The sequence below is a fragment of the Manis pentadactyla genome, chromosome 3 (genome assembly GCF_030020395.1).
Source record: "Manis pentadactyla isolate mManPen7 chromosome 3, mManPen7.hap1, whole genome shotgun sequence".
Taxonomy (NCBI): Eukaryota; Metazoa; Chordata; class Mammalia; order Pholidota; family Manidae; genus Manis; species Manis pentadactyla.
In genome coordinates this window covers 169,717,875-169,742,991 of record NC_080021.1, presented here as the reverse complement: position 1 = coordinate 169,742,991, position 25,117 = coordinate 169,717,875, and the positions used below count along the sequence as shown (strand labels likewise).

The 25,117-nt window shown below is 38.4% G+C and overlaps 1 protein-coding gene across 18 annotated transcripts in view; it reads left to right on the top strand.

Annotated features, from left to right (window-relative positions):
* The window catches only part of BNC2 (basonuclin zinc finger protein 2), a 442,599-nt gene that overhangs the window by 404,655 nt on the left and 12,827 nt on the right, over nt 1-25,117 (top strand). For 14 of the 18 annotated variants that reach the window (XM_036888211.2, XM_036888208.2, XM_036888195.2 and 11 more), the window contains 2 exons: nt 8,003-9,972; nt 10,406-10,471. In XM_036888211.2, coding sequence (XP_036744106.1) covers nt 8,003-9,972; nt 10,406-10,471 — 2,036 coding nt within the window. The remainder of the gene's footprint in view (nt 1-8,002; nt 9,973-10,405; nt 10,472-25,117) is intronic. The other 4 variants (XM_036888199.2, XM_036888189.2, XM_036888180.2 and 1 more) reach the window with 2 other exon arrangements.

Below are 25,117 nucleotides of genomic sequence, written 5' to 3'. Positions count from 1 at the left end.
ACAGATGGACCTAACAGACATCTGCACAACTCTACACCCAAAAGCAGCAGGATACACATTCTTCTCAAGTGCATATGGAACATTCTCCAGAATATACCACATAATAGGCCACGAAAGAGCCTGAGTAAATTCAAAAAGATTGAAATTCTACCAACCAACTTCTCAGATCACAAAGGTATAAAACTAGAAATAAATTGTACAAAGAAAACAAAAAGGCTCGTGAACACATACAGGCTTAAAAACATGCTCCTAAATAATCAATGGATCAATAACCAAATTAAAACAGAGGTCAAGCAATGTATGGAGAGAAATGACAACAACAGCACAAAGCCCCAACTTTCGTGGGAGGCAGCGAAGGCAGTTCTAAGAGGAAAGTATATAGCAATCCAGGCCTACTTAAAGAAAGAAGAACACTCCCAAATGAATAGTCTAAAGTCACAATTATTGAAACTGGAAAAAGAAGAACAAATGAGGCCCAAAGTCAGCAGAAGGAGGGACATAATAAAGATCAGAGAAGAAATAAATAAAGTTTAGAAGAATAAAACAATAGAAAAAAATCAATGAAAAAAAAGAAAAAAAATCAATGAAACCAAGAGCTGGTTCTTTGAGAAAAACAAACAAAATAGATAAACCCCTAGCAGGACTATTAAGAAAAAAAGAGAATCTACACACATAAACAGAATCAGAAATGAGAAAGGAAAACTCACAACAGGCACCACAGAAATACAAAGAATTGTTAGAGAATACTATGAAAACCTATATGCTAACAAGCTGGAAAACCTAGAAGAAATGAACAACTTTCTAGAAAAATACAGCCTTCCAAGATTGACCAAGGAAGAAACAGAAAATCTAAACAGACCAATTACCAGCAACGGAATTGAAACAGTAATCAAAAAACTACCCAAGAACAAAACCCCCAGGCTAGATGGATTCACCACTGAATTTTATCAGACATTTAGAAAAGACATAATACCCATTCTCCTTAAAGCTTTCCAAAAAATAGAAGAGGACGGAATATGTACAAACTCATTCTATGAAGCCAGCATCACTCTAATACCAAAACCAGGCAAAGACCCCACAAAAAAAGAAAATTACAGACCAATATCCCTGATGAACATTAATGCAAAAATACTCAACAAAATATTAGCAAACCGAATTCAAAAATACATCAAGAGGATCATACACCATGATAAGCAGGATTCATCTCAGGGATGCAAGGATGGTATAGCATTAAAAAATCTATCAACATCATCTACCACATCCAAAAAAAGGACAAAAACCACATGATCATATCCATAGATGCTGAAAAAGCATTCGACAAAATTCAACATCCATTCATTTAAAAAACTCATCAAAATGGGTATAGAGGGCAAGTACCTCAACATAATAAAGGCCATATATAACAAACCCACATTCAGCATCATACTTAACAGTGAGAAGCTGAAAGCTTTTCACCTAAGATCGGGAACAAAACAGGGATGCCCACTCTCCCCACTTTTATTCAACACAGTAACTGGATGTCCTAGCCACGGCAATTAGACAAAACAAAGAAATAAAAGGCACCCAGATTGGTAAGGAAGAAGTCAAACTGTCACTATTTGCAGATGACATGATATTGTATATAAAAAACCCTAAAGACTCCACTCCAAAACTACTAGAACTAATATCTGAATTCAGCAAAGTTGCAGGATACAAAATTAATGCACACAAATCTGTTGCATTCCTATACACTAACAATGAACTAGCAGAAAGAGAAATCAGGAAAACAATTCCATTCACAATTGCATCAAAAAGAATAAAATACCTAGGAATAAACCTAACCAAGGAATTGAAAGAACTATTCCCTGAAAATTACAATACACTCTTAAGAGAAATTAAAGAAGTCACTAACAAATAGAAACTCATCCCATGCTCTTGGCTAGGAAGAATTAATATAGTCAAAATGGCCATCCTGCCCAAAGCAATATACAGATTTGATGCAATCCCTATCAAATCACCAACAACATTCTTCAACGAACTGGAACAAATAGTTCTAAAATTCATATGGAACCACAAAAGACCCCAAATAGCCAAAGCAATCCTGAGAAGGAAGAATAAAGCAAGGGGGAACTCTCTTACCAACTTCAGGCTTTACTATAAAGCCACAGTAATCAAGACAATTTGGTACTGGCCCAAGAACAGACCCACAGACCACTGGAACAGAATAGAGAGTCCAGATATTAACCCAAACATATATGGTCAATTAATATACAATAAAGGAACCATGGATATACAATGAGGGAATGACAGCCTCTTCAACAGCTGGTGTTGGCAAAACTGGACAGCTACATGTAAGAGAATGAAACTGGATCACTGTCTAACCCCATACACAAAAGTAAATTCGAAATGGATCAAAGACCTGAATGTAAGTCATGAAACCATAAAACTCTTAGAAAAAAAACATAGGCAAAAATCTCTTCGACATAAACATGAGCAACTTCTTCATGCACATATCTCCCCGGGCAAGGGAAACAAAAGCAAAAATGAGCAAGTGTGACTATATCAAGCTGAAAGCTTTACAGCAAAGGATACCATCAATAGAACAAAAGGCATCCTACAGTGTGGGAGAATATATTCATAAATGACAGACCCGATAAAGGGTTGATATCCAAAATATATAAGAGCTCACGCACCTCAACAAACAAAAAGCAAATAATCCAATTAAAAAATGGGCAGAAGAGCTGAACAGACACTTCTCCAAAGAACAAAGTCAGATGGCAAACAGACACATGAAAAGATGCTCCACATCGCTAATCATCAGAGAAATGCAAATTAAAACCACAAGGAGATATATCACCTCACACCAGTAAGGATGACCACCATCCAAAAGACAAACAACAGCAAATGTTGGTGAGGATGTGTAGAAAGGGGAACCCTCCTACACTGCTGGTGGGAATGTAAATTAGTTCAACCATTGTGGAAAGCAGTATGGAGGTTCCTCAAAAAACTAAAAATAGAAATACCATTTGACCCAGGAATTCCACTCCTAGGAATTTACACTAAGAATGCAGGAGCCCAGTTTCAAGAAGACATATGCACACCTATGTTTATTGCAGCACTATTTACAATAGCCAAGAAATGGAAGCAACCTAAGTGTCCATCAGTAGATGATTGGTTAAAGATGTGGTACATATACACAGTGGAATATTATTCAACCATAAGAAGAAAATAAATCCTACCATTTGCAGCAACATGGATGGAGTTAGAGGGTATTATGCTCAGTGAAATAAGCCAGGTGGAAAAAGACAAGTATCAGATGATTTCACTCATATGTGGAGTATAAGAACAAAGAAAAACTGAAGGAACCAAACAGCAGCAGCCTCTCAAAACCCAAGAATGGACTAACAGTTTACCAAAGGGAAAGGGACTGGGGAGAATGGATGGGAAGGGAGGGATAAGGGGAAAAGGGGCATTACGATTAGCACACATAATGTAGGGGGTGAGGCACAGGTAAAGCAGTACAACACAAAACAAGTAGTGATTCTATAGAATCTTACTATGCTGATGGTCAGTGACTGTAATGGAGTATGTGGGGGGTCTTGACAATGGGGGGATTCTAGTAACCATAATGTTGCTCATACAATTGTACATTAATGATACCAAAATTTTTTTAAATATCACTCTGTCGAGCCGGTGGAGCTGGGTGCCAGATTACTACTGAGTGATAATCACCAGTTCCACCAAAATAATAAAAAGGAGTCCTCATTTAAAATACTTGGATGTAAATATTTTAAGTGTTTTAAACTTTCTCTGAACCCAGTAAAACTGGTTTATAAGTCTGGATTAGATGGTGTTACTCATCTTTTAATTAACAGTAGTATATAGCCAGTTATTTTCACAAGAAATCAATACTTAAAATAATGCTTTGCATTTCATGTAACAGGGTAAATCTTACTATCCTCATTTACTATCCTCATTTTGTAAATAACAGTTGCCAGCATAAAGGGTTAACGTTTACAGACCTGAACCCTGGTTACAAAGGTTGCAAAGCCTAAAGGAACTGACTCACCAACTAGAAAATTGAATGGGAAGACTTAAGAATCCAGTTATGTGCTCTGACCTAACTTAGTGTTCATGCTTGGACCAGTGCCCCAGTATGTGTTGGTCAGCAGTCAGGGTCATCCTGGCCTAACAGACTGGATTTTGTTTTATCGATGTTTGTACTGTGACCATACCTAATTCTTTTTATGACTCTTATTCACTCTGGTAAGTGACAAGTGGGGGGGGCCTCGATTTTAGGTCTGTACTGTACAAACTACCTTTGAGGAAGGACCACTTTACCCCCAGTCAGTCTCAAGCCAATACTCAAGGTAAATAAAATTTAAAAAAAGAAATGATCATGCCTTTAGTTGTTGCAGCAGCATCAGATTGTCCCAGAAATTCCCAAATGGTTACTCTCAATTACTGGCAGACTGTTTGGAAAAAAAAAAAAAAAGTAGCCCTCAGATTGACACTGGTCCTTTTTGAATAGCACACAGACCACTCATGGAAATTTTACCTGAAGCAGAAGTCTTAAAATGGTGTTTAAGAATCTCTGCACTGGGCTATCCTTTATGCTGTCACAAAGGTCGTCAGGAAAAAAGGTCCTTGGCCTCCCTTTTTTCACTATAATGATTTGCTAACTCCCTTCAACGAACTTATCCAAGGATATGCTAAAACTGATAGCCTTCCAAGCATTGAGCTTATGGATTCATTTTGTTGCGTTAGAAAGTCATCTTCATTTCTTGCTGCAATTTGTCTATTATGAACGTGATGGTATTAGATAATCTTAATGAAATATGAATGATAGCTTCTTTGGAAGGAACTTCTGTGGCATTTCATCTTGCCTGGATTCAGAGGGTACCCTGTCAGGGGAATTCTGGTTGAGTGTATAATGTAGATATTCATCCTGTTCCCAAGCACATTTGTTTGCAAACATGTTATGTTGTGCTCTTATGTAAGTGTAAGTGGCTGCTTCTGTTACCACTATAAAAATGAAGCTCCCCTTTTATGATTCAGGCTATATTCAGCAAAGTACTGAATCTTGCTTACCTGGACCTCTTCACCAGAAGAAAGTGGTTTAACTGACAGTTCCATTTTAGTGGAGATGGCAACTCAGGACTAAAAGAGGTCTGAAGGGTGGTGGTTTTAGAAACAACATCAGGCATTGTGGCAGGCGAGGAGAAGAGAGCAGTCATATGGGACTGCCATGTCCTGTTGGGAGAGGGAAATCAGGAGGGTGATGAACAGGAGAGGCCTCAGTGGGTTTGATCAGTTGCTGTGGTTTCTAAGGCCTATTTTAGTATCAGAGGCTACCAGATTAAGGTGCAGGCTACCTGGGAAGAACCTGAGAGAGAAAAGACTACACTGCCCAGGCTGGGCTTCAGCCTGCAGGACGACCCACAGTGAGAGCCGCCCTGAAAGAGCCACCGAGGAAGTGGGCTTGACGGAAAGGGGGAAATGGCATAGAAGAGGGCCTCACAGGGTTCCGGAACTGGGTCAGAAGTCCTGCTCCTTGCTGCCACATGCTCAGTGTGCCCACTTGGGAGATGGCAGTCATGGGTGACAGGCACTATGGTCAGTGAGGTTCGAGTCAGAATTTCTGGGTTCAAGTCCCGGACCCCAGGTTAGCACCGTGGTGACCTTAACAAGCCATCTCACCTTTCTTCATTTCTGGTTTCTCATCTGTTTAACATTTGTTGAGCTCTGGAAACTATTTTGATGTACAAATGAAATTATCTGTACGAAACCACAATTAATCTGCTTACCTACAACATCAACACTCACTATTCCAAAAAAGGATGTAAAGGAAACTAATTGCTGCGACTGATACTTTTTTTAAAAATGGCTATTGCAGTACTCTAAGAGATTCAGAGTCACCATGTGTGCACATTATTACAACTGTTCTGAACAGGTAGCTGCATGAGAGTATTTGCTCTGAATGCTAGTATTATCTCCCAAATGAGGGAGGGACATCTGTGTTTGATAGTGTACGTAGGAATGAGCACCCCCATGTACACATCCCTACATATACTTTCTATAAAATGATAGAAATGCTAGGAGTGAGCTCTATAATAGCACATAACTATTAGAGTTTCTTTTTTAAGTAATATAAATATATAACAAGTCTTTCCATATAATCGTCTAGTTGTCATGAATCAGACATTACAACTGTGATCAAGAGAATTTTATATCATGAAGCCGAGTATAGCTATCTGTGAGGGAATTTTTCCATTGCAAAAATATTGTTCCCTTTATCCTGCTTCCCCTAATGAAGCACATTATGGAAGCATAGTACAATTATTCAAACCAAGAAATTAAGATTGCTGCCATGCTATTATTAACCTGGAGACTTGGTTCAAATTTTGCCAGTTTTCCCACTCATGTCCTTTTTTCTGGCTCTGATCTATAGAATCTCACATCACACTTATTTGTCCCATCTTCTCAGGCCCCTCAACTCTGTAACCACTCTTTGGTTGTCTTCTTTTTTCTTTTTCTTTCTTTTTTTTTTTTGTCTAATCTTTTCTTGACCTTTACATTTGAAGAGTACTAGCCATTCTTTTGTAGAATGTGCTAGCCAAACTCTTTTGGTTTATTTAATGTTTTCTCATGATCAGATTGAGGTTATAAATTTTTGGTAAGAATGCCACAAAAGGATGTGCCCTTCTCAATATGTACATCAGGAAGTATGTGATGACATGTAATCATTGATGATGTTAACTTTGATCACTTGGTTAAGGTGGTGTCTGCTAGGTATCTCCATTGTGAAGTTTACAATGTTTCTCTTTGTAATTAATAAATATCTTAAGTTTATTTGAGAATATTTTATGCTTTTTTAAATTGATAATCAGGGTTGAGGCAAGGTTTCATTCACAGAGGTTTGCTAAAGTATTGTCTCGGTAGGAAGAAGCTGTGCGCTAGGTAATGATGGAGTTATTATTCAAGTGTTTGAATAGATTGCGCTCAATCCATGCAGAAATGGATTGCCTGACATTACATTGCAGGATTTTTAAGTCCTACCTCCAGGCAAATCTCATAGTCACTAGCAAAAATGAAAGTGTGAAATGCTTTTTAATGTATATTTAACAACACATAGTCTGGTGATTACTGGTGTGGATTCTCTGTGGATTCCCTTTGCTATCAGAGGAGGATGTTAAGAGACAACATTTTTACACATTTATTCTATCTAAATTCATCACATGTTTACTTTCTAAATATCTGTGACTGTCATTTATAACAAGATAATAAAAAGTCAAATACTTTAATTTAAAATTTGAATCATAGGATTACAATCAGTTTACAGGAAAAGTACAATTACTATTTTTTCCTCACTCTGTTGTATGAAATTGTCTACTACTAAATGACACAGAAATATAGCCATTAAAAAAAGAAAGAAAATACAGCTTAGTAATGGGTCATAGAAGGCAGTGCTACTTTTTTCATCTTTTTGATTCAGAAATTCACATAATAGCTCCTGTTTAAAGGCATTTTCATCATTGAATCCAGTGTCACATCTGCTTGTGTTGAGGAAATAGATTTCACAAAATGTACTTAATTCTTTCCTGTGGTTGTCACTATTTAATATGGATTAAGGTACCATTTTTTGCATTTGTACTGGGTTGCACAGCAAGAGCTCACGTCTGGTACTAATATATGCTAAATAGTTGCTTAGTATATAGACCATTGTTGTTAAAATAGCAGTAGTGAAGGTATTTTAGATCACAGAGCCCCAGTGGTCTACATTTTGTTTGCTTTGACGTTATTAAACTCAATCTGTTTCTCTAACTGTGACTCTAATTACTCCATTTGCATGGCAGAAAAGTTTGCTTTGTGGGTCGACTTTTATTAACAGTGTTTGCATGTTCTCTGTTCTCACGCTAGGTGTTTCATGAGCAGACAGAGCACCTTCAGTTGTGTTGAATGATTATGCACAATCAATAAGTTTTTGTGTTTGTCTTTGTTGTTTCTTTGATATGGCCTCTAGGATGCTGCCGGCAAGGTGCTGGACCGCTGGGCCATCATGTCGCGAGAAGAGGAAATCATCACCCTTCAGCAATTTCTACGGTTTGGAGAAACCAAATCCATTGTGGAGCTGATGGCAATTCAGGAGAAAGAAGGACAGGCTGTAGCTGTACCATCTTCAAAGACAGACTCAGACATAAGGACTTTCATTGAGAGCAATAACCGCACCAGGAGTCCCAGCCTCCTTGCTCACCTAGAGAACAGCAACCCTTCTAGCATTCATCACTTCGAAAACATCCCCAACAGCCTTGCATTTCTGCTTCCATTCCAGTACATAAACCCGGTCTCAGCCCCACTGCTAGGATTGCCTCCGAACGGGCTATTGTTGGAACAACCTGGACTGAGGCTACGGGAACCAAGCCTTTCAACCCAGAATGAATATAATGAAAGCAGCGAATCTGAAGTATCTCCCACACCTTACAAGAACGATCAGACGCCCAACAGAAATGCTCTGACCAGCATCACTAATGTGGAGCCCAAAACCGAGCCAGCTTGCATGTCCCCCATTCAGAATTCTGCCCCAGTCAGTGATTTGACCAAAACCGAACACCCAAAAAGCTCATTCCGGATTCACCGGATGAGAAGAATGGGGTCAGCCTCTAGGAAAGGAAGAGTGTTCTGTAATGCATGCGGGAAGACCTTCTATGACAAAGGTACTCTCAAAATTCACTACAATGCTGTCCACCTGAAGATCAAGCATCGGTGCACCATCGAAGGTTGCAACATGGTCTTTAGCTCGCTCCGAAGCCGAAACCGCCACAGTGCAAACCCTAACCCTCGCCTTCACATGCCTATGCTAAGGAATAACCGAGACAAGGATTTAATTCGGGCCACATCAGGAGCTGCTACCCCAGTCATTGCTAGTGCAAAGTCAGGTCTCACTCTCACAAGCCCTGGCCGGCCCCCAATGGGTTTTACCACTCCCCCCCTAGACCCTGTCTTACAGAGTCCTCTCCCTAGCCAGCTGGTGTTTTCTGGGCTAAAGACTGTCCAGCCAGTCCCTCCATTTTATAGAAGCTTACTCACTCCCGGGGAAATGGTAAGTCCTCCAACCTCCCTCCCGACCAGCCCCATCATTCCAGGCAGTGGCGCCATGGAGCAGCACCTGCCCCCACCCTCTGAGCCAGCAGCACCAGTGGTGATGATGGCCACTCACGAGCCCAGTGTAGACCTGGCACCCAAGAAGAAGCCCAGGAAGTCCAGCATGCCCGTGAAGATTGAGAAGGAAATCATCGATACCGCTGACGAGTTTGACGATGAAGATGATGACCCCAACGATGGGGGAGCTGTGGTCAACGACATGAGCCGTGACAGTCATTGCCATTCCCCAGAGGAGATGAGTCCAGGCATGTCTGTGAAGGACTTTTCTAAGCATAGCAGGACCCGGTGCATTTCAAGGACTGAGATAAGAAGGGCTGACAGCATGACTTCTGAGGACCAAGAACCCGAGCGGGACTATGAGAACGAATCTGAGTCTTCAGAACCCAAACTAGGTGAGGAATCCATGGAAGGGGATGAGCACATTCACAGTGAAGTGAGTGAAAAGGTTCTGATGAACAGCGAGAGGCCTGATGAGAACCACAGTGAGCCCTCTCACCAGGACGTCATCAAGGTGAAGGAGGAATTTGCAGATCCCACTTACGACATGTTTTACATGAGCCAGTATGGACTGTACAATGGTGGGGGGGCCAGCATGGCAGCCCTGCATGAAAGTTTTACATCGTCTCTGAATTATGGCAGCCCTCAGAAGTTCTCCCCAGAAGGTGACCTGTGTTCTAGCCCAGACCCCAAAATCTGTTATGTGTGCAAAAAGAGTTTCAAAAGCTCCTACAGCGTGAAGCTTCACTACAGGAACGTTCACTTAAAAGAGATGCATGTCTGCACGGTGGCTGGCTGCAATGCCGCCTTCCCCTCTCGCCGAAGCAGAGACAGGTCAGTAAATCTCCATTGGCTGCTCCTGCTGGGGGTGGAGGGTGCCAGTCATGTTGGACTTAACATTAAAAGTCCAGCTTAGATGTGTTGGATGCACTGTAAAGATTGTCCCCAATGATCGTGAGATAACCAAGCTGCCATGCTCATGAAGGATTGTTGCAGTTGGTGCTTGTTATGATTAAGCATGCAGAATCATACGCCATCTTACCCGTAATGCACGCCATATCTCTCTGTGCTCTGTGTATATGTGTGTGTGTATGTTTTTCCATGCATCTAGGTTTGAATTAGTTACCTATTTACACAGTTCCCTGCTTCCCTATGAACCTTCACTTAGAAGCCGCAGCTTCTGTTATATATATATTTCTGCTTTGCCTTGTGGCTTTTTAATTAAATCAATATATTATCTTCATACACACATATTTATCCAATATAGAAACAGAAATTTACGGATGGAAAGAACCATAGGTCCAGGACATCGAGACAGCCTGCATCTCCGTAGGTATAACCAGAAATGTTATTCTTACATGAATATTTAGTGTGTCCTTGAATTCTTTTAAGAGTCATGAAAGTGTCAGAAGAAAAACGGGGCCAAAGTAATTGTTAATGTGGAGAAATGTATGGCAGTGTAGGTTTCGGTTTCTTTATTTTAACTTCACAATGTCTTTGAGCACATCTCTAAAATATAATTTATCATGGGAATTATGCACAGAAGGGGAGGTATGCATATACTTTTAGGATCAGTTAGAATATATTATGTCCAGCCATCAGATGACATCACATCTTAGCTATGTAGCTCTGAAACAGTTGGCCTTAAACAGAAGCAGCTGGTCCTAAACCTACAATGTTCTTTTTTCAATCCTAAGGAAAACATAATAAAAATGGAATGTGTCAAGGTGGTCACTGGTGGAGTAACACAGTGATTCTCCACTGGAGGAGATAAGTTTGTGAGCAGATCATTTACATAATACACCAGCCCAACTAGAGTCATGCACCAGTTAATTCTTTCTATTATGTTGGATGTGGTTTTTAGGTTTTATGTTGTCTTTAAAAAATATTTTAAGAGAAAGTTTTACTACATGGTAAATGTCACTGTATATAGAAGAAACAAAATTAACTAGGTTTCCAAATAGCCACCACCCAAATTCTAGCACTTGTCAGTGGGTAGAGTTCTTTGACAAACTAATCTATAGTGAAAGTACCACTGAAGAGTAGTGGCCTACCCCTAAAATATTGTTTTGTCTTCATATTTTAAAAGTTGATCTTTTCTAAAAGTTACAAGAAAATTTTCACTGTACTGAAACACAAGAAACCCAATTTCTGAGAAAAAATAGGTGGTTTTCTTTTTACAACTCAAAACATGCTTCGAAGAGAAATCTATATTCTTAAAGATTTCCCCTCCCCTCCCCTCTCTCCCATTTGCCGTGTTCTATCAAAATGCTTTCTGGTCACAAAGTTCTTTTCAGTTCCTGTCTGTTATCACTGACAGTCCCAAAACACAACAGATAAGATTGCTATATTTTGAATAATAAAATAATAATAATACCCTGTCCCACCTCTTCCCACCAAGTTTGTGAGTTATATTCATTCTTTTAAATTTGAAATAGTGCACTTGTGATAATGAGGTTAATGCACTGGATTTTTTTTTTAACAAAAATGAAAGACTCATGAAAACCTGCATAAAATATTTATGGAAATGGAGTGTTTGAAGACAAGCCAAAATTTAAGCTTATTTGCATGAATTCCTATCATAGTTTTAGCTGGTTTACTGAAAATATTGCAAGTCATAACACCAGAATAAATGGCTCTGGGACCAGAAAGCTCTGTCACACTGCTAGAAAACACAGTGCTTGTGTTCATACAGAGAGAGCGGTGAAAAGTGGCTTGGCTGCGCAAAAATGTTTATTGATAGCAGGAGAATATTTCTACCTCTATTTTTATTCTAAAGATTGGGAGCTTGGTGGATGAGCAGCCACCAATATGGAAATTTAGACCAGTACCTAGGATAAGTAGAATTTTCCAGGGGCAAGAATAATACAGATACTCTCCCATGTGTGTTCAGTCACAGGGGAGGTTGCAGACCCCAGGAGGCAGGTGATATATTTCTTCGGGGTGAAATACCACATCACTCCTAATCTTCTTAATTCTGGAGTTTTGTCAAGCATGATAAATGAAGAAAAGCAAATTGAGAAGCAGTACTGTACAAAGAAAGGTTTTTGATTCTGACTTGAAATTCTGCTTTTCAGGAATACACAAATCGTTTGATCCTAGGTTAAAAACTTAGTAAGAACTTGGATACATGTTAATTTTAACATTTTTTTCTTAGGAAGAAAAGTGTTCATCCTTGTTGAGTCTATGCCTTGAAGTAATAAATGATGGGAGTGTAGCTGCCACCAAATAACTAGAAACATTGATGCCACTGGGGTAGCATCCTTTTCCTGCATCTCAGCAGACTGGACTCACACATAATTGTACCCCTGTTTTAGCCTTTTAGTGTCGTTTCATCAATTAATACCAACCTGTAAATTAATCTCCTTATTCACAAAGCTTCTTGGATCACATTTTTTATCTATCCTTTAGACTTACCTTCCCCTTTGTCTTCACTTTTACTGTATTAGTCATGGGAACTCCAGGAATTTTGTATCCCTGCTTTTTTCCTCTTCAATTCTTCCCAAACAGAAACCCTCCTTTGCCTTTAATTCTTCTGGCCTGAGCCCATTTCTTTCCTCTTCCGAGTCTTAATTCATCCATCCTTGACTCCACTGTGTCTCCTTGTGCAAATAAAGCATTAGAGGGAATTTTGAGTGGGGGCTGAAGTGTGCAAGGCTACAGGGTTTATAGGATGCCTTTGATAAAACTAACAGAATAACCAACCCTCTTCCTTCTGTTTATAAAAGCAACCCTCTTGTATTTGGGCTTAGAACACCGTACAGGAGTGATCCACATGTTGTCTCCTTGAGCCTTTTCCAAAATGGTTGTACATGAGGGAATTGCATTCTTGGTCTCCAGGTAGGCATATCAGTAAGATGGAAGTAGGAAGATGTTGAATACTGTGTTTTAGATTAGGTAGTTAGTTAGCAGAGATTTCTAGGTCTTTGCTTATGGTCTTTCTCGGTTTTATAAGATCCAGTGGAAGCCTTTTTGAAAAGCAAGAATATTCTTTGTCTAAAGTCACAGAAACGGAGAAGAGAGGCTGAAGATTATCTTAATCCCAGTGTTCAAAGTCCTTTTCTATCCAGTTGTGAAAAAGTATGAGTTTAATAAATGTAAAAGCAAAGAGACAATTCCACACTAATGACAAAGAACAAGCTAATGTATGCAGAGTCCAATTCATGTAGTCACTAGGTAACTTAACTTTTTATTCTGGGTTATGGAAGCAAAATATAAATTACTTTCTCTATAAAGAACTATGACACTATAAGGTGACTGCTAACATGTTTCAGTGTATACTGATAATGTGTGTAGGGTTAGACCTGACAGTCTCTAAATACCTTCCCTTCCTTGTTTATCCTTTGATTTTTCTGCTTCTATAATACTCTCAGGAATCAGGAAGATGACTCCGTTTTGAAGCATACATACAAAATACCCCCTGGGAAGAAGAAGTCACAGCTGGTCTAGAATCTATAGTCTTCATAAAGGAAATTTTCCTGAAGACAGTGTCATAGTCAGAATTAACCTGGCCTCATTTCCCTTTGGTCATTTCTCATCATCTGTCTTGAATTTTGAACGCCAGCAGGTCTGAGTGGTCACCTGTATGTGAGGGAAGCCCATTTATAAATTACATTTGGTTTTTATTCAGAAAAAAAACACAAAAATACCCTTCTGTCCTCTTCCTTAAAATTCCTTCTTAACATTTGCTAATATGTTAAAGGCTATTTATATTTGTTTTGTGGTGGGCAGTTTTAAAACTCCCTCAGCTAAAATGAAGACTTTGTTCATAAAAACTACATAATCTGCATAGAAAGAAAGAGTCATCCATTCTGTATCTTACATGAGTTTCACTGTCTTCGGGACTCTCTTCCTCTGCAAATAGTGGCCTCTAAACTGCCAAGGTTTGTCTCAAATTTTATCAGAAATGTAAGCATATATGTTTGATCTTCAAGGTTGCAGGTGGTTCAGCCCCATGAATAAATTTAGAAACAATATTTGCTTAGGGTGATTTGTAAATAAATGTGAGGCAACCATTGATGCTAAGTGTGAACCTTCTCTTTGGTTGCTAGTTAAATCAGTCCAGATTTAAACATGTAAACTTCTTGATTTATATGGAGTAAGACATCTGTATTTGGTTTGTTAAAACCTGCTGATGTCTCCAGAACTAAATTTGTTCCTATATAGGCCTCTGGGTAACTGTAGCTAAAAAGCAGAGATGTATAGTTTTTGCTTATCTGATTACCTGACTTCCAGCCCTGTACAGGTGTGCAGGAATAAATTAACATGAGCATACCTCTGATGAGTCGCTGCATACATTAACAACAGAGGTGAAGATGTGAAAACATGCTACCTGCCTCCTGTTATCATCACCTGCTCAGCAGCAACATCCATTTTTTCCACCATTCTCTATGTTTGGAAACTTAGAGAACTTTTCTAAAGAGAGATTTTCAGTAAATGTACATGATTTCACTAGGCAATACATCTAAGTAATGAGCCGCTTAGCACCAATTCAAGATAACTATTAGTATATTTGCCCTAACATAATTAGCTGTCAAATACAGTGTGTTAATCTCTCCAAGTACAAGAGAATGTTTTAAGGCATCAGCCATTTCATTTCCTGTATTTTTGCCAGTCAAACTGCAGCTTTCCTTCCCTAAAATCCTTTTATAATGTGAAGTTGTATGGGTCCTCTGACTTTTAAACATTAAGGAGATTTTTCCCTCTTACTCTGATTTGGTTTCACAATAGAGCCAGCAGATCAATAGGTCTTTTGTACTTATCTCCAGTACTTCCCATCAAAGGCAAACAAATAGAATACATCCCTCTTCTGAGTAATTGCTAGTTGTGCCCTCCTCAAGCGAAACGTTGGTAGTAAGATAAACTTCGATGTCATCCCTGTCTCTGGGGTCCTTTTATATACTGGGAGAAGAGCAATGAGCAAGACGGTCTCCTTGCAGCATGGGGAGAGGCTCTGACAGGCCTGGAGTGAGCCTCGGATCTTTCTAATGATCTCCTGCTGGCCCAGCTGGATGTAAGACAAGCTCGTTTAAGCCTCTTCTGACCTTTCACTCCTCCACTCCAAGAACTGCACCAGTCACTTCCACCATCTTCCAAACTGAGTGCCAAATAGACAACAAAGCTTAATGGTGGACGAATGACTTCCTTTTCCTGATACAGAGATTTGTACAGATTTCTACTGAGGGGAGTTACATTAAATCTCTCCTGGCTACATAACTTCCATTGCACAAACCCCCTTATTCTTACCTTCCCTCAAAAGCTGCACTATTGCCAGCACTATCTTGAAAACTCAGGGAGAAATAACAGAGCAGAATGCACAGGTACAATTTTTCTTGATGGCAGCACTTTGAATGTGTCATCTCCTTGATTTCCACCTTCCTTGGTCCACCACCGTTGATTTGCCCCTCTGATGGGCTTCATTGGTGTGAGTCTTTCTCATACAAAATTATTCATGCGAGATACTCATTATTGTAGATAATCTTTTCTTTAAAAAAAAAACAACAGACCATTTCCCACCAGGAAATGGGTTGTAAGACTGCACACATATATATGGTTACTTGATTCTGTCTGTCCTGGTTGTCAGTTCTCTCCCTGGTATGAGTGTTTTACCAGCACTCTCTTGCTCTAAGTGATCACTTGTGCTAAGAGGAGGGAGACTTTTCTTTCTCTGTTGAAATTTCATAGTGAAAGTTGGGCTAGAAAGCATTTCTTCTTTTAAAAGCCTTCTCAGGAATAACTTCATATTTTTGCTATAAGACTCCTACAAGCTTCAAGTAAATGAATGTGGCAGAATATGAAAGGAGTTTACACTTGCCAAAAAATGACAATGTCATAAAAAAGGGATTTGGTCATTTTGATTCCTGAGTGTCAAGGTGTGTGTGTGAGTGTGTGTATGCATGTGTGAAAGAGAAGCAGGCTGAGACAGAGGAAGAAAGGATACTTTTTAGGAAAGGACAGGTTTTCTTCAGTTGTTTAACATGAAACTACACTTTTAAAAAATACCTAGATTTTATGTCCTAATGCAAACTGCCTGAATTAAAACAGGAGTTGTAAATTCCTGGCAAAAAGCTGTTATGCCTGAAGTGTTAGTGATCTTAACTCTAGTACTTTATGGAGTTTATTACTTCTTTTATTAACTAGGGGGAAAAATGTTACCCACTTCTAGTTTAATTCTTTTTCTTGCTTCCTCTAATTATTTTGTCTTTCCCTTAAGAAAGAAAAAGAAAAAGCCAGGTGTTTCTTACTGCACATATATAAGAGATGCCTCAATTTTGCTATTGTATATCTCAAATTGAATTATTAGCTACTGAAAAATTATGCTAACGTTCTAATCTAAATGCACCCATATAATGTATATGTGTGTCTATACATAAACAGGAGCATAAATAAGAATACCAAAATCCTTAATTGCCAGAACAGACAGCTTCATCTTGGAAAGTAATGTGTGAAGTGACTTTATCACACTGATGAGAAATAACAAGAATTTGTAAGTAAAAGGTGACAGATTTGGGCAATGAGAACAACAGACCTTCAGAAGGAAGCCTCCTGGGTGTGATGGCCAGCTGAGTGAGCCACTCCAGCTCTGCTGCCTTCTGAGTCCACTGTGTCACCTTGGGGGCACTGGGGGGTCAGTTCACTCTCTAGTAATTGTGTTTTACAGACTTCTAAAGCAATTGGTTCAGTCAGTCCCAATTCAATAAAAGTGGAGAGCAAGAGAGAGAGCACTTTTGTTCTATTTTTTACTTGAAATTATTTCATTCAGCAGTCTGTCTTTTTTATTACCAGGGCTTGACATTAGCACTCCAAGCTATATTAGCATCCATTTCAGCAGTTCAGTAATGGTATTAAAAAAACACTTAACTTCAACGGTGAATGGTTGTATGACAGTACCATAAAAAATCCACATTAAAAAAAAAAACTCATGTATTTGTCCCAGCAAATTATTTTTCACTTGTTTAACCACTTCAAAACTATGTTCTCGTGATGGGTATTCATGAGGATCTTGTTCTCAGAAGCAGCCAACAGCAGTGCTCTTCTGTTGATTAGGGAATTGGGGAAAGAGGAAACAGGAGAGCCAGTGGGGAAAGGGTAGGTAAAGATGCTGTTTACCCTGTAGTTAGATTACCTTCCTTCATCAGCAGAGATAGAATTGGCAACCTCAGAGCACCCAAGGTGGAATTCTTGGATCCTCATGCTTGGCTGGGATTTGATTTTGAACCCAACACTCTCCAAACTTGGGAGCAAAGCCTAACTACTTTGGCACTGCAGCGTGCTCATAAATGACTACATTAGGTTCTAAATTTTGATTAAACATTCTGTAATTAATCAATGGTAGACACAAAACAGTTGGCAAGGTCCAGAGCTGCAAAATGTTTAAGACATAAAACATTACGAAGTAATTAGAATATGCTCCTTCAAGAGAAGGATTGCCTTCAATAAAGAGGTAAATGATAGCATCTTGTTTATTGTGGACGTAGGCAGTCAGAGCAATATGATAAACTGCTGGAGATACACATATCAGTAATCATCCACATTATTAGTGCCATTAATCATAATTCCAAAACTATGACAGCCACAGCCAACTTTTTGACCAATTTTGCTTCTGCCTGTTGGCCATTATAACTTCGCTAATAGACTACAGAGCTCCTGTGCATGGCAGTTTTCATTGAGAATAGAAGGTTAATTACATTTGAGCTGCTGATTTCTTCTCTCCTTGGAAAAGGCTTAGCACTTTGACAATCCCAGGAGCTCACTGTTGTTAAACCAGTAAAAGTACTGTATTGAAATTTTCTTTGTTGGTCAGGAATGAGGAGATGTTTCAAATGAAATACAACTGCCAGGCTGGGATAGCCACTAATGTTTCTTGGTCCAGAGTGAGCTTTGGACAGCAGATGAGCTTAGTGGTTTCTTTAGATCACTTTGCACTCTTATTTCTCTTTTGCAGACAGTTAAAAACTTCAGCGCTATCTGGTGGAACACCAGAAATCCCACAAGATCACTGGCATCTCGATATGTGTATGTAGGACTGAGAGAAATTGGGGGGAGTGGTTCAGAATATCAGGGGGAAATAAGCACCTCTCTAATACAGAGTTCTGCTTCTTTGCCTATGCTTGTGTGAATAAAAGTAAAAAGAATTTCACAAAACATCATCTGAATGTTTCTAAAACTTGAAATGGGTAGTAGCATATGTACATTGCTGATTAGTTAACTGAAGTTTCATTAAGCTGGTAGTTTTGACATCATTTAATCAAACACATAAATTAGGTTTTAAAGTTCATGTATCTTAAGTAGTTTTATTTTCAACATGGAATTCTAGATAAGGCCACAGCTAAATAATAATATTGTCTACAAAATTTTTTCCTTTCTTTGAGGATCTCTTCCATACCTAATGTTACCTTTTTAAAAAATCATAAATTAACCATTTTAGTGATGTAAAACATTTTGAATATGTAGTCAAAGGAAGTACTTCCTTTGAAAAAGATCTCAGAAATTGATATTCAGTGTTACACACATTCAAAAAGAAAGCTTTTAAAATGGCAGAAAAATTTTACTATCAAGAGCATTCCTGTTATTTTGGAAATATGCCTTTTAAACTATATACGTCAGACTATAAAACGTGGGATTGAAGACTTGAGGGTTAGTCCATCCAGGGTCAATATAAAACCCAAAATTAGAGCTCAGATTGATTAAATCCTTAAAAGATGCCAGGGTTCATGGCTTGGCTTTTTCTTACCCAGCAATAGTAGTAAACTGAGCACCATCTGAGCTGCCTGACTGAGAAAATTTCCAAACACTGAAAAAACATAATCACAGTGTAACACTCACCTCACATTACAGTGCAACAGGTACCCGTGGAATAATCGGCACCCTTGAGAAGCCTTGATGTGTCAGATACAACTCAGAGTGAAATGGTTAGGGAACAGGGCTGTTGGACATCAATTTTACACTTAACCTGAGCATTCAGCATTCACACTTTCCGTCTACCAATCTGCCTTCACAAATGCCATTACTATATTAACATTTTTTATGCATTCCACAGCAATGACAAATTGTTTTCTAACTGTGGTGCCAGATTTAGTATGCAAAAGATATGTTTGCTTCTGCCAACGAACCAATAATTCTCACTAACGTCTTCAGAGTTACAACATTTATAAAGTTGCAAAGTGGAGTAAACAAACCATCTGTTTGGCTTTTCCATATATGTCATCCTTTCTTATTAGCATATTACGATTCATTTAGTAAACAAATTTGGTGATTTCGTTCACGTCAAAGTTAGGTCGGAGGCTTGAAGATGATTAACATTCCTAGGACATGCACATTAATACATTGCTGCTTCAGCAAAGTTAAGTGGCTTCTCAGGAGAATCGCCCCTTGTTGACAAGATGAGACTGTCAATTTTGTTTGCCTGCCACATTAGGGGCGTAAGGGGATGGCAGGCTTTGAGAGAGGGGAGTCATGTAAGCAGCATAATTCACTGTGTATTGAGAAAAGAAGTCTAATTCTGATAAATGGTCGACCCCAATACATCCTACCTGTTATTACAACGGATGTGCTGTATCTGTGCAGTAAATTAGCTAAACCCCTAAAGAGTTTGGTGGGAGCTTATCTTCAAGTGAATAATTTGAATAGGGAACTGTCTGCGTGACCAGTATGGGTGATTTGTTTTATATTGAAAGGAATTGAAGAGACTGAATTTCATACTTTTAATTTGCAAGAAGTTGCTTAGCTTTTATTTCTTACATTTAGTATGTACTTCCTTATTTGGGGTTTTTTTTTTTTTTAGCATTGTTCACTAGAATTTTACCCTGAAAATTTTTCCTGAGCTAGTCATTGTTTTCACATCTTTTATAGACAATCTTTAAGTGATAGCCCTATTGACAAGTTTTACAGAAATGTATATTAGCAAAAATGTCATTTTATTCATAGGGTTTTAAACATCCTACCACTAATACAAAAATTTTGAGGGTTAAGTACAACAAATAATGTCATAACAATCAAGATAAGAGAATTAATGAGGGACAGGGGTTTTAATGTTTCATTTCTGTGGACTTGGATAGCAGATTGACATTTCTCTTCAGGAATATTGTTGACTGATTATCCTACAATACACTCAGATATGACAGCTAGATTTTTCCAGACTGGATAGAAATTTATCTTTCTATCCCCATATACATATACCTGTATGCATATATACATGTTGACACATCATGTATGTGTGTATATGCACACAAACATATATAATACATACGTGTGTAATATCTGCTGTGTATACATCACTGTTGTCATTCTGGACAATACAGTTTGAGAAGAGCATGTGTATGCATGTATTGAGTGGCAGAGGTGACCAAGAAAATAAAGGCAAAATGTAATCCAAGACAGAGCTTCAATTCCATTTCACCTGTGGCATTATAATTAATTATCAAGTATTTTGTTTCACTAAGTTCAGAATGACTCAAAACTGATTTAAGAACTAGAGGATAGATATTGGACTTCTCATGTAACCTATGGCTTGATTCCTTATTCAGTTTTGAATGCTATACTCGGATTCTCTAATTTGGGCATGAGATTTTTTCATTTTAAAAAAGATGTTCCTTCCCTGTATCTCAAAACCAAAGTTAAAACCTCAAAACACTTTGTCTTTTAAATATTTTTAATTTTAATTTTTAGGGTTAAACATAACATTAAGTTGAAGTGAGCATATGAACACATTTGGAAAGAGACATGAGGTAAGATAGGACATACTTTCTCAAGAGAGCACTTGAATATACTTGACTATGTTTGATGAATTTGGTGTCTTCTGTGGTTCCATGGTTTTCTTCTTTTTTTTAAAGTGAGATATAATTGACATAAAGTTTTCACTAAAGAAATGGAAAAAGACTGGTAGTCCACTTAAGCCAGTTAGAGTACTTTAGCTCAGCAACTTATTTCAGAGAATAAGTTTGATTCCATGGCCTGCCTTGTACAAGGCTTGATTACTTTTTGCTTTTAAGAGTCATCTTGGTCTTCAAAAGCCTTTTAGTAAACTCCCAATATGGCAGGAATAGGAAAGAGTACAGGGGTTCAGAGGAAACATTTGTAATTCTAAGCATAGCCCAATTTGTAGGACTGTTTCATGCCCTAGTTATGTAGCATTTCCTTGCACCACACTGAGGTATTAATAGGGTCAGAATTACCCTTTGCTATATTACCACTGTCTTGTCTTAAATGTTCTGTTACATGCATCCTATCTTGGGATCATTGTTTCCCCTTCTGCCTGTGTATTTTGGGAAAAGCTTGTTTAAGATTCATGCATATTATTGATTATATCAGAAGGCAAATAAACATAAATATCTCCCTTGTGCAAAATAGTCTATGTTACTGCAGGACACTGGAGTTTGAGTTAGATTTAGTTTGTATTCTTCTTAAAGGTGACTGTCTTGGGACTAAATTATGGACTTCTCTCATCATCCCATTTTTTTTTTCCTTTTAGAGGAATTTGCCTCTGCATATCAGTATTGCCTGCCTAATCAAAGCAAGTAGAAAAGCTTTCATACTCTTTATGTTCTTGTAAAATAATAATTCTATACGTAATAAAAATCTAATAGAATCTAGATTTTTATTAATGATTGTTTTTCCCTCTTTTTGGAGATGAAATATTCCAAAAGTGTCTCTGTCTCTGGAGAACTCAAAATTGGTTCCTTCATGAATTCCCTCTTCCATGGATTATCTACAACTGCATATTGCTTCCTCTACTAAGCAGTCCTCCTATTTCCCACACTGTCTCATCTTCCTCCCGTTCTAGGACCCTCTTCTCTATACATTTGATAGTCAGCAGGTGTGAGTTCTTCCTGTGTCTCTTCCATCTTCCCTTTCATTTATCTCTTTAGTTTTGCTGATCCAAATAAACTTTTAAATTGCTATTAACCCTAGGTCTTTGCATCTGCTCATGAGGACAGTATTTTATGACAGTTAATGGTTTGGGCTGACTGATACCAGTCTGGTGATAGGTCTTTGTTAAAATCAAGGGCTGCCTTTTGTGCATTCTGTGGAGGCTAAACCTAACCTCTTAAGGGACAGGGTCAGTACTTTCCACAGAATTTCAGTCTGCTTTCCCTTCTGCTCTTGCTTTTCCTCTTTCCAACCCAGTAATGTGCACGTTTAAGAGAAAATCTTCAAGCCCACTGGCATGAGAGTGAACCAGCAGACTTTCCAGAGTCCATTCTTCCCATATGTACTCTAAGTGTTTTGCATATAGTATGTAGGAGGATTATTAAACAAAAATGAAATAGATTAAGAAATGAACATAAAAGAATCAATTCTGTTGAACTGTGGTTGCATAATGGAAATCGACTACCATGAATGAACCCGTGTACTGAAGTTATGAACAGCAGAGCTAATGCACTGCCATGAGTTCATCTTTATTATTGCATTACACCTGAATCAATTGATAAAGTAGCCTTTTTTTTTTTTAAGTGAGGGATGGCACTTAATTGAATAAAAGTCAATGTAATTATATTAGCAGAGGCCAACAGTACTGCTGACAGCGGAAAAGGGACACTGTTGAACGGAGTGCCAGAGCTGGTCTGCACATTTCTGCACATCGTTTGGTTGACAGATATTGAGGGCTGGTACATCATCTAATTAGATTACAGATTTCTATAGCTGTAAGTGAGAAATGAAGAGAAACATCTCTTCCTGGTAACATATCGGTGAAGATGTGTAATTTCACAAGTCATTTTAGGAAAGATGAGTGCATCTCAGTGATCAGTGTGTCCTTTTGTCAATGTTAATTTATTCTTGTTCACTGTGTCTTGATGTGACTGCTGTGTATCTGGCTGCCATTTTCTCAGCAGTGAATCAAAGTGGTAACTGCAGATGTGAGAAGCAGCACAACACAGAGTTCTAGATTACAGCCGTCACAGATTGTGTGCTTATGAAATTAAGGGGAGGAGGATGTTAAAAATCATACACAGAGAGGTAGGATTTTGTGAGTTGCTTACGGCTGGCAAATTGTTTTTTCAGGAGTAGTAGCACATAGTTTAACTCTTTCCACATTCTTGTAATAACTCTGATGGTGTCATACCCACATGTCAAGGTAAAGACTTCACAGTAGGCCTTTCCTGCACTCCTCTTAGCAGCCAGCACTTGGAGTCATCTGCCATCTGACACCGAGGAATGGGGAGCGGTAGTGTCAGTACAGGGACCCGGGGGACAGCATCTGTTTATCACTCACGTATCTGCACTGCATGCATCTGTGTAGAACTCATTTATGGATGATGCTGTGAATTTGGTTTATCTTAATTTGGCTTATGATTTTTGGATCATGCAGCTGATCTGAAAATCATCAAGACAGCATATGAGATGATTGCGTATGACAGAAAATGATTTTGTGATCAGAACATTTAAAATCCCTATTTATTGTTTGTTTTTTTTAACCAGATGTCTAGAATGTGAATTTGTTTTCTCTCTCTCTCTTTCTCTCTCTTTTTCTCTCTCTGTCTATCATTCTTGCTTTCTTTTGTGATCGATTTAGCAAAAGATTAGAAAGCTGATCTTATTATCACAAGGTAAGCTCAGCCTTCCTAAGTGCAGTGCGGAGAGGGCTATCACCCCTCTGCCCCTTCCAACCCAGAGTGCTGTATATTGTCTTGTGTGGAAAGGTGGAGAAGTCTTTCCCATCTTTCTCGTCTCTGAGGCACATACCTCTCAACCATCTACAAGAAATAGTAGCCATGCTTGTCACCAAGCAGACTGACTCATTTTGGTCTTCCATACTTTTTAATTATAATCGGGAGATCTCTTGAACTTTTTACTGGCCATTTCTATAATCACAATTACCTCTCCAAGATGTACAGCTTCTGCCATTACAGAGAAGCTTTTGTGCATCTGCCTATTTGTTTATTGGTGTACTTTTTGGAAGGGTAGCCTCCAGTTTAGGTCTTTGCCGAACCCGTGAGCCTGTGCAGTGGAGAGAGGTATATGCCGAAGGGCACTTTAACAATGAATGGGGGTGGTGGGGGCGTTAAATGGAAAGGCAATGTTTTCAGATACATAATGTCACATCAGGCTTTGTAAACCAGGACATCCCTTTGGATGTTTGGGGACAAATCCTATCTTTTTTTGCACAAGCAAAGCACTCAGTGAGTAAAAGTTTTGCTTGTCTAAGAAGTGCGGATTCCAGTTGTTAAAACAGAGGGACTGTATGTTATTATTACAGAGCTTGATTTTTTTTTTGTATTTATTGTGTGGTATTTTTAGTTTGTTTTGTTGTTGTATTTTTTTGTCCCTTTTGGGGTTTTTTTCTGTTAAGTGTGACTTTTTTTTAAGGGTGGGTGAGATTTATTTATAAAACCAATTTCTGTTTTTCAGCTTTCATTTTAAAGAATTAGATTTTAAAAGTTGAATTATTGGATGAAAACATTTTCAACTCTTAAATGTAGCAGCTTCTGAAAATAAATGAATTTTTCTATTGTAGTTAGCTGAGATTCCAAATTATTTGATGAAAGGGGATTTATATTAAAGACAATGTGTATTTTTTAACTGCCAATCTATTAGGCTAAAATTTTTCTGCTGCAAACTTCATGTGCAGGAACATGAGGGGGAAGATTTCATTATGTTTTGAAGTTAAACCTGAATTATTTAGACCATTTACTTTTTAAAAAATGTACCCTTTCTATACCCCTTAAGTGTTTGCTATAGAAGAAAAGGGGGCTTTTGGGGTTACGTTTTTAGGTAAATTCAAATTACTCAGTTTTAGATGAGCAGAAAGTTTCCTTTCTTTTATCCTATTTAATGTGTATTCTACAATCTCTGCTGTGAGATTCCCTGTAGCAGCTGCTGCTACACAGTAAAGCTAAGAGAACAGTCACAGAGAAAAAGGTGCATGGGTTTGCGTTCATCCCACCATTGAAGAAATTTGCTCTTATAAAAATTATGTTAATTAAAAGCTCCCCTTATTGTGCTCCCTACCACCACTTATTCCCAAATCCTGATATAGGGA